General features: G+C 39.6%; 1 protein-coding gene across 1 annotated transcript; it reads right to left on the bottom strand.

The window, feature by feature from the left end:
* Positions 1-3587: 3587 nt before the first annotated feature.
* LOC5501535 (collagen alpha-5(IV) chain) lies at positions 3588-9641 on the bottom strand. Its single transcript, XM_048722153.1, has 7 exons — positions 9624-9641; positions 8875-9158; positions 8023-8069; positions 7778-7804; positions 7407-7442; positions 7120-7263; positions 3588-4183 (listed from the first exon to the last, which is right to left on the bottom strand). Exons 1-7 carry the CDS (start codon positions 9624-9626, stop codon positions 3702-3704), a joined length of 1023 nt encoding a protein of 340 aa, XP_048578110.1. The 5' UTR covers positions 9627-9641; the 3' UTR covers positions 3588-3701.
* Positions 9642-11067: the final 1426 nt, after the last annotated feature.

Below are 11067 nucleotides of genomic sequence, written 5' to 3'. Positions count from 1 at the left end.
CCATGCTGATAGTACATAAAAATGTCATTTTACTTTTTTTCTTTTCGATGTGATAACACACCAAGTATAGTATAATTAATTATCTTTATCACTAGGAGTTTCTACTATAGTATTTCGAAGAGCTCTAAGAAATATCGCACCTTTCCATTTTGTAACTCTATATATTTGTTTTTGTCATCCCCATTCTTGCCATTCCACGCCATCATATATGTTCCACATTTTCCTCCCTTCCATATTATCTATCCACCTAACACCCCCCCCCCCCCCACCACCACCCACCCACCCCAGGTGCTTTGGTTCGAATACCCGCTTTCAACCGAAAACTATAGTACTTTTAGCTTTTTGTACAGGAATAGTTGTTGACAGGACCTTTCAGGTTATGACCAAAGACAAATGCGGACACGAGTAGACAGTGGACAAAAATTTGTCCTCGGCGGGCCGAAGATCAAAGGATGCGATTTCGAAACAAAAACACAACTTTGTTTATCCTTGTCAATCATTCCGTTGCGAAATGAAATATTATCACAGGCAAACTATAGAATAGTACTAGTTGCAGCTTGCTCGAAAATGGACAGCAATAGATCCCAGACATATAATAGTCAGGGACCTCAAAGCCCATAGTATGAACCTACAGGCATTTCTCTTTTATTTTTGCCTACATAGCTACTATTACTATTTCGAGTACGCTGATTTCGAAAAATTCATGTTGGCAACTCAATTTTTGCGTTTAGATGGTTACAACTTTTACCGTCATCTTTATATCTCAACCTGGTAGTCAAATGATTATTTAACTTCAGGAAATTAATCTGCAAAATTTAGCAGATATTTTTTTAGTTAGTCTTCGAATTGTTTTTGCATTGTGCGCGCGCGCTGCATTCGCAATCAAGAATGGCGACATTCTCACGAGCGCGCGCTGTTTTTGAAACCTACAACAAAACGATATTTTCTGTTTTCGCATACAATTCTGACTTTAAATTATTCTTCGCTTCATTTTAGGTAGGATTGCAATAGAAAACACTTCACCAATATTTTGTGGTATTGCCGTCTCTGAATTTTAACGTAGTTAAGGAAAATACGTTGTTTCAGATTTTCCCGCCAAAACTTGGAATTATTCACTTGATTAAATCTCCTTTCGCGCGGCCAAAAAAAATTTTCAAAGATCTGTAGAAAATTCAAATTTCAATTAAATTCAATTCCCTTTTCAGAATTTGAAAGTTAGTCTATGCTTTGTTTTGGCTAGATCGATATAAGGGAAAGGTTTTAAGAACTTTAAGGAAAGAAACATACTCGAATCTGCGGCACGTTAATTGACTAGAAAAAACAGTTCTGCCTTTACCATGAATTGATGCAGCATCCGTCACCAGTTTTCTTGCAACCGCCAAAGGCTGGGCTGACAACTTTGGTCTTGGTCCTGCATTTGCTTCGCAATATTAAGCAACCAGTGCTACACTCACAGACGGCATCTCCATGCACACCTTTGGTCTAGCGACATCGAGACTGGGACAAGCTGGTCGTCTACCACAACTTTTCATCCGGTGCCTTCCGCTGAAAATAGGCTTCGCGACGTAGTTTGACTGCATTGCATGAAATCTAAAGGCATCACTGGTTGGTGGAAGTCTCTCTTGGCGACTATCCTTCACAAACAACTGGACACAAGCCTGTCTAGAGTGTTCCCCGAGGTTCCATAAACATGACAGACGAACGCTTCCCCAGAAGTGATGCTTTGCTCCTCAAGTTCTCCGTCTCCTAAAGACATCAGAAGGTCAAAATGGGGCTGAAAGGCTCCCTTGCTTTCTTCTTGAAGTGACCTGCGAAGTATAATGTGCTGTCGCATCCTGTTATAGCGCGAAAAGGCAGCAAGGCATCAACAAACGCCATTTGCAAATGTAGCAAGACATCCTCCATGGTGATGTTTACAGGTTTCTTTGCTGTATCCGCCCAAATCCATACTTTCGACGTGATCTTAGAGCGATGAGCTGAGAGCAGGAGCAGTACATCTGTATCTCGAGCAGACACTACAATATTGCGGACATATCCAATCGGATTGACCGCTAGCAGGATAATTCTCGTATCTGCATCCTCCCTTTCACAACCACCGACAGCAACAAGTGTGATATTTGGGGGTGGGTTCGCAATCAGCTCCTCCGACAAGAATCGTGCCAAATCTGCCTTGTTGTCTCCAAGCGCTAGAAACGAATGCCGCTTGACTAGCAAAGGCACTTGTCTACCCTATAGGCCCGTACCCAGGGGGGTGCGACATCCGATTTTTCTAGGGGGTGGAGGGAGTGAGTTTTCTGATAAAAATCTGACCACCCCCGAAAGAACAAAAGTGATTTATGAAGTGCCTTTGCACTATCTTCACGGGACGTTTATTGTCGGAATTGGCTAGCACGTCTATTGAGAACCGAAAGTGGACTTTCGGCCGTTGTGTGTGTGTGTTTGGGGGGGGGGGGGGGGGAGTGCGGGGACTGCAAATCAGACAGCCTTTGTTACATTTCACTCTTAGTGAAGAAAAGAACCAAATACGTCCGATCTTCAAAATTTGTAAGAAATGATCATGTTAATGTGAATGATTTACAAAGTTTGTCGATCAGCTTAGAAACTTCGGGTAAAACAGCCTTAGTTATTCAAACCCCGTAATGCACTGTTCGGTCGCATTTCTCCTCAGAAGCTCTCTTCCACCATATCAATATTTTTTGTGCGTTTCCTAAAAAAAATGTGTGAGAATTCGGCTAGAAAAGGAGCTCACGCTAAACTTTGAAATGTTTTAAAGTTTTGCTCAAGAACAGGCTTGGGTTAATTATCATTGAGCTAGGTAGAAAACTTGATAAGTTATCTCATCCCTGTGAAAACGATGACTTAAAATGGCGTCGCATGGAATCGAGGACGCCGGACAGTGGCTCATGCAAATGAGCATCTGTTCCGTAGAGTGTTATGTGCTTCGAACTCCTGTAACATGCTGCTGGCCGTGTCAAGATTAGTCTACGGTAATCATGTGACTATCTGGCTCTACCGTTGACTTCATCGAGCTGTGTTTCGGACAGATTGTACAGACAAAAGGAGAGCCTTTTAATTTTCTTAAGATTGATTGAAATTGAATAAAGGAGAGCGGATATTGGATTACTTTGAAATGAGTGCGATAAAATAAAATATAAACCCATTTAGTAGTCACATCAAAACTGCCAAAACATTAATATTTGTCTTCCCCGCCTCTCAAATTATATCTGTTTAATGTCATTTGCTCCCACTATTATAGACAGGCAACGTCATAATGGAAGACTCAGATACAACATTAAAATTCAAGTATGACCTTTAGGTCCTTTAGAGCTATCGGTCTTTATTTGATATCTTGTGATGATGTTAACATCATGCTGTTTCATATCATATTCGTATTTAAAAGGGTGTAATCAAACGCTATGCTTTGCAAACGTGAGAAGCAAAAGACCCCTCCCCTACAACCAAACGTGGGGAGCAACCCTGTAGGGTACATAGAACGTCTAGCGGTCCCTATATTACTCAGATATCTAATATCCATTTGCACATCTGCTCACCCAATAAGTCGCATTCAAAACGAGAAACACCGTCTATACCCGTCACCTTTATCTTTAATTATCCTTCAATCAGTCATACAACAGATGTGAACGAAAAGACACACCTTACAGTTATTTTATTTTTTTTACAGTCATGCAGAGTTACAAGAATCACTTGGTACAGACTGCGCATGTCAGCTCATACCCATCTACATACGGGGCACACGGTAGTGACCCACACCTCCCTTCCACGGGGTACAGCGTTGCTCCGTCACGGTTAACGCTAGTGCCCGGGACATACTCAGCATCGTGATCCACGCACACGAACTGACTCGAGTGCTTGTGATCGTAATACGACGTCATCAGGTAGCCATAGTACTCGCGGGACCATCCCGCGGGACAGCAGGCGACTGCGGGTATCATGAGCTGGGTGCTGCGGGACGGGACGTAACACACGGCGCACGGGACATCGTGGTCATGTAGGGCTTTTCCACGTGTGAAGGGGCTGCGGTCATTGACTTGATACTCGGCGCCGTACATGTAGCCGCTGTGCTGATGTCCCGGGGTGTAGTTTATGTACTGAGGGGTCTCGGGGAGACACACGTACTCTGCCGCACCTCCAGGGTGATTATACCACCCCCCGCCGACACGGCCTTTAAGAAAAAAAAACTGAGTTTACAATATATGACATGGCAGAATAAAGACAAAATACCTCGCTTTCCCCATGCTAAATAGGCCCCTTGCAAGATGCTTTTCCATTTGAATCACATTTAGTACGTTTTGAGGAGTAATACTGGCTGCATATCTCAATTTACCAATCCTTGCAAAAATCCACTTTAAGGTAATTCCCTTAAAATAGTTCTACAACCCAGAATTTTTTAAAACTTGGCATAAACAATATTGAAGTTAAGGGCTTTGAAAAAATTTAATAAAAAAATGGGGGTACCGACCTCGTTTTCACAACAGAGGGGCGAAGAGTTGACGCGTTTTTACTGATCGCGCAAGGAAAAATCCCAACTCTTAGTTTTTAAAAAGAGTGCCTATAGTCTTTAGAAAATTTTAATTTTCTAATAATTTTAATAATAATAATAATAATAATAATAATAATAATAATTTTATAATTTTAATAATTCTAATAATTTTAATAATAATAATAATAATAATAATAATAATAATAATAATTTTATAATTTTAATTTTCTTAAAAGCTCTGTTTGTCGAGCTGCCAAAATCCGATCTCCTAAACAATAACCCGTAGTAGCTAATGTTCAAACAAATCACATTTTAAGAGATCGCACTAAAAGACTTTTTTTCGCCACTATTCATACGTTAAAAAGCGCCACTTTGAAGTATTTTTACGACTTTTAAGAGAAATAACAAAACTTCTACAACCCAACTTTTTTTCTTCTTTCAGTATATCGAGCGATGCATTCGCAAGGATGGCAACATGCTCGCGAGCGCGCGCTGTTTTTGAAACCTAAAACAAAACGATATTTTCTTTTTTCGCATACAATTCTCGACTTTAAATCATTCTTCGCTTCATTGTGGGTAGCATTGCAATAGAAAACAATTCGCCAATATTTTGTGGTATTGCCGTCTCAATTTTAACGGATTTAAGAAAAATACGTTGTTTCAGATTTTCCTGCCAAAACTTAATTATTATTCACTCGATTCAATCTCCTTTCGCGCGGCCAGGAAAATTATTAAAGATCTGTAGAAAATTCAAATTTCAATCAAATTCAATTCCCTTTTCAGAATTTGAAAGTGTATCTATGCTTTGTTCTGGCTAGATTGATATAAGTGAAAGGTTTTAAGAACTTTAAACTCGAACGCGCGCTATAAAAGGGATAGCTCAGCCCCCTTTTTTACAAGCTTTCACGCAGGTGGTCGCCATTCAAAACTAGACTTCATTGAGTGCGGACCACTGAAAAAATGCCAGAAGAAAACAGCAAAAAGTAAAGCAGTACGACAAACTACGACAACTGTAAAGTACAAAAGATTGTAAAAGAACTATCAGGCATTTCTGGAAATTATTTGGAGTCAATTCTCTACAAAAACAAAAGTAAAAATTGTCATTGAGAAATTAAACAGCGCGCGTCCGTTTGGATTGAAAAATCCATTTGAAATGGCGTTATTCAGGTGCGTGCGCGAACAAACAACAAATTTTCAAAATTCATCACTTCTAAACCTATCTAATCCTCCCTTGTTTTTCGTTTTGTTATCAGAAAAGGCTAATAAATAGACTGTGTTTACTTCAATGTTTTCGACCAATCTTAAGCTCTATTATAGCTTTCTGGCCTCTCTACGGAGCTCTGCACTGAGTGAGGTCACATGACAAATGACAGCTTGCCTAAGGCAAGTCCCTTTTATAGTGTGCGTTCGTGTTTAACAGGTATGCATGACACACCTCGACACCGACACACCTGATATTCTACACGAAAGCACATGTGGACAAAGTCACGTGATAAATGGAACAATGAGAATGTCTAATCAAAATTCCGGCAAATTTTCAATGTGACAGTTTTGATTTTCAACGGTTGTTTCAACAGTTTTTATTCTGCTTTGTTGTATCCAAATTCGACGCAAATATCTCATATCTAATAGGCCCTAATACGCTGAGGAAAAAGTGTCTGCCATCTTTCACTGAGAAGAGGAGAAACTAGAAAACTCAAGAACCACACGAACGACAATCCCTAGCCATTAGGGGGTACCGGGAAAGGTTTCCACTGGGTTTCCACTTTCAAATGATCAGGCAAAGAAAAGCTTCAATTCAACGATTTTTCTTAGCGAGAGAAAGCACTCGCACACGCGCCATTTTCGAGCTCTCCACAGATACCCAATAGGTATTTCTAACTCACAGCCAAAAACACCATTGACGTCCAGAACTTCGTGGTTTTCAAACAAATCACAATAAATGTTCATTCGAAAAAAAAAATAAATAATGAAGCACGATGTTGACAGGATATCACTTTTTGAAGACTTTAGTTTGCGTCTTGCACGACATGACGAAAGCCATAAAGCGCACGAGGTTTTAAAACTGCTACAATAATATCGATTAAATACTTAAATATTAGATTAAACTATAGAATTAAAACTGATTCTAAACCCCTTCAACTTTCATATGTTGTTAGATTCAGTTCTGTTATCCTGTCGGTCCATGTTTTCTTCGTAAATATGAAAAAACAAATCTAAAGCTTAGCCGATCATAAGTAAGCTTATAAGTACATAAAGTCACAACCTTCGTATTTCACACAGTAGCGTATTTACGGGGGGGTTAGGGGGTCTAACCCCCCCTTTGGGCTGTCTTTTTTTATTGTTTTCATTGTATCTTTTCATTCCAAAATCGTTACGAAGGTAAAATAATGACAAAAATTCTTGGGTCACCCCCCCCCCCCATCCCCCCCCCGTGGCAAAAAGCTAGATCCGCCCCTGTCACAAATAATAGTACGGGAACTCACTTCCAAAAATACTAACAAAAATCGAGATCGATTGGACGTTCTTTTTTATGAATTATAAACGTGAATGTTTCACGTGTACCCACTAGTAAGTTCTATTTCTTTAGCGTTTGTGCAAACCTGACCAAATCTCACCTTTGTAGACGAGCCGCGCGGAGCTTGGGCACGAAGTCTTCCCCCATCGCACGTACTGTACACCAGAGGACCCCCTGGGACCGGGGGGACCCCTCGCACCAGTCCTCCCCCGACCACCGGGCGCTCCTTTAGGACCTCGAAGACCTTAATAAACAATAACGCAAAAGTTCAGAGCTCGCATATGTACGTTCCGTACAAGAAACAAAAATCCCAACGAGAATGAAAAGAAGTAATATTATGACCATTGCTCTTTAAGAGACTAATTTCTAAGAGTTGTTAGCACCCACCATTTACTCCTGGTTTGCCGTCCTTTCCATCTCTCCCTGCAAATCATGGGTAATTTAAAAATTTCGAGTTTAATTAATAAAATAACAGAACTGCCTTTATTTTAGAGTAGTGAAATTTCTTCATTACTCAAGTAACCCCCTAATATTGTTGGACATTTTTGAATCGGTGACCCTATGAAAATGATACCTTTCTCCTTTATACTGTCTATGATTGCCCTTTATATTTGTCTTTAATAACCCGTCCATAATTGCATCTCTTATATTTCACTTATTGTCCTACTCTTTATACCCGGTCCTATGAATAATCTTCCATCTATCCCTCCCTTCCCCTTATAATACCCACTTGGCTCAACTCGTTTTGTTTTACCCACCTGGCTTTCCATCGCGTCCATCCCTGCCTGTAAGATACATTTAGAAGTTCAATGAGAAAAAAAAGCAACATTAATAAAATAAATAAAACAGCGAAACACAGAACAGGGAATGATCTTGCAAGAATGAACCAATTGAAAATGTATCACAAAGTTTTAATAACTTTTTGTACGGGTTAGGATTGAATAAAAACAATAACAGAATACAGAGAATAACATATCTTGTGACTGACACGGGCTTAACATACCTCTAAGCCAAGGTACAGTTGCCCCTCCTAAAAAAAGAGCATTCATTCTGAAAACAAAATTAAAGATAGATGAAAAAAAATTAAGAATATACTGTGTGTGGCACAAAAGAAAAACAAATAATTTCTAAATGAAATAATAAAGTTCCAGTTATATATGAATGTGATATAGGTGACTATTTTTTAGCCTGGGGCATTCTTGATTGATTTATTTCTCTTATGTTAATCTACGAACCAAGATTCTATTTTATTTTCACCCAAATAAAACTTGATCAGATGAATGACTGAGTCAAACTTGAGAAAATTTTTGATGGCATCATTTTTCTTCCTTGTAAGTATTTCAACTGATTTAGTAATATATCATTTCTCCATAGTTATCGTATGTTTATCGTATGCTTTAGGCGTGCGATCGCCTCATTAAATTACACATAAGCATTTCCATTCTACCGATAACTGAGCCAATTTTGATTTCCCATGCTTAAAACATCTATTGAGGTAAAATAACATGTTTCCTGAAACACGGGCTCTAGGATAATACAATTAAAAGGTCCTCAAAGCCCATGGCTAATAAAACCTACGAATCTGGTGCGTAAAATTTGTCTCTAAATGTAGTAGAATGTCAAGCCGAGACGCTCTCCCCTCTACTTTCAGTATGCAGTTTATATATATCGACAAAAAAGACGACTCGTGCGCTTGAGTCTTCAGATTGACTATTTATTGTGTTGTTAACCAAGACAGGGACATCTGGGTATTTCTGGGTATTTCAAATTGAACACTCTAATAAAGAAAATTTTGTTTTCCGCAATAAAACTATCACGACGGGATACCTTTCACTCGAGTTTCAAATTTACCTACTTTTTCTCCAGACTTTTCAGACGTTTTTCGTGCTCATCGATCAAGCCTGCACGCTTTTCCACCTGATGGTCCGGCTCATCCAGTTTCCCTAGCTCCTGGTCTTGAATTTCCTTTCCTGAAGCCAGAGCACAGAAAACAACGCACCACAGCATAACGAGATGTGAAAGAAGATGCGTCTTCATATCGATCGGCGATAGAGATTTAGACTTTGTGTCGGTAAAAGCTGTCAGAGAACTCTGAGCTCTTTCCGTGCCCTTTCCGTTACTTTTATAACCAACCATGAGCTGAAAATGACCTTGAGGAACAGCGACTCAGACACAAGAATTTTCCTGTTGGACGCAACAAAAGGAACTAATTTATAGTGAAATTTGTATAGTTACTGACCATGCCTGCAGGGCAGTTTTTTTTAATTGCCAATCATTTATACTCTTTAGCACGATTTTTCAAGTAATCTTGTATTTTTTCTTCCTTAGTGATTTATTCCCCGACCTTTAGAATCCCTAGTACACGCTAGCGACATAAAGATAACTGTTATGATAGATTATGTTAGAATGAATTCGTATTTTACTAATTGTAGTAAGCAAATAGACAAAGTTAAGATATTTGCTCTAGCTAAAGGGGGCTAAAGGGATTGTTCAAGGTTAAAAGCATTCTTGAGGCATTATTAGTTTTTATCGATTTAACTTGAATAGGAAGATGTTCGTTTAATTATAAGAATTAGTGAAATAATGACTTTAATCGGGTCGTACCATGTTTCGGGACTTATTTGTCTTCAACTTTCCATTAAGTTGGTAAACTTGCAATCTGTTTATATAGTTTCCTTTAGATGTCGGACGTTAATTATCGGTATCATTAGCACAGCACGTAGGATCGCCCACACTCAAGTAGGAGGTGCTTAGCTCTGCAGTGTTGGCGATCTGATTATCTATGCTAATCTAACCATCACACCTTAGCTACTTGAGCGACCAGTTCTTTCCCCTTCCGTTAAGTAACTTTCGATTACAAGTTACATATTTGTTTCTCCAAAGTTATCTTTTTACCTTTCCTACCGACTCCCTTAGTTTCATGGCAAAGGACATTCGTTTTGTATCCTTAAATTCTTTTCAAAGCTTTCCTTTGTTATCGCTAATTTGCCGACATTTAATGATATCTGATGTAACTGTTTGCATTGTCAAGTACCGTCCAATCACTGCACTCCGCACACGTGGTCATTGCTTGTCAATCAAACGTACTACCTGTTTTGCTACAAATAGGACCACATTGTAAATCCTCAACACTCTTCATCCTACTGACTTATAAGAATAAAGGTACGATCCCAGTCAAAAGAAGTCCTCCCGTCGAATCATTACATAACACAACACTATGAGCTCCCTCGCCACTCAAGCGCGCTCTTAGCATCATAAGGAAAAAAAGATAGTATTTGAAGAACCCTCGAAAAGAAATGACCCATTTTTGGCGGCCAAGGGGCCGCTTGCGCGCGCACCTCATGTGCCCTGGGGTTCGGTCGAGAAGTTGGCAGTCCGCTTTACCCTGTTCGTTTAGAAAGTCGAAAACAAAGTCAGCCAATCTTTGCTCGAAAAATATAAGGTGTCCCTGGTTTCCAGGGTACTTTTAGTGCAACCGTCACAATAGCGAAATTAATAACCCTTTTTCTTCTCTCTAGTCAGTACGTAATTCAAAGGGGATATATGACTCCCTATTTTCAAAATGTAAAATATGCTAATTATATGTCCAACTGGCTCAATTGTCATCAGTTTACTTCCGGTCGATTACGTAACAATCTCCGATTATTTTAAACGGAAACTGCGGAAAATATTTCAAAATTTTAAAAGCAGTGTCTTGGAAATTTCTTCGAGGACTGATAATTTACAGCGGATGGCCCGTTTTACAGCGCGGATTCTAATAGATTCTTTTGAGGTTTCCGACGGACCTCCGGAAGCAAACTGGTGACAATGCGGCTTTAAATTAATCGAGCTGTGTTTTATACCGATCGGAGGGACGAAAGAAGAGCACTTGTTGAAACGAAATAAAGGAGATTTGATAAGCCTAGTCCCAGGCGTTCTTATTGGGTTTCCTGTGTATGGTAAGAGTTGTGACGTCACAGGAAACCATCTCCCCGTTCTGTGGGTGAGCTCGTCCCAGTCCCCAAGCTACCTTACGGTTCGTCACCGAGCACAGGAAACCCGGTAAAAA

This window comes from Nematostella vectensis, chromosome 14 (assembly GCF_932526225.1).
Source record: "Nematostella vectensis chromosome 14, jaNemVect1.1, whole genome shotgun sequence".
Classification (NCBI taxonomy): Eukaryota; Metazoa; Cnidaria; class Anthozoa; order Actiniaria; family Edwardsiidae; genus Nematostella; species Nematostella vectensis.
The sequence above is the reverse complement of the archived record's forward strand: the minus strand, read 5'-3'. Positions and strand labels throughout refer to the sequence as shown.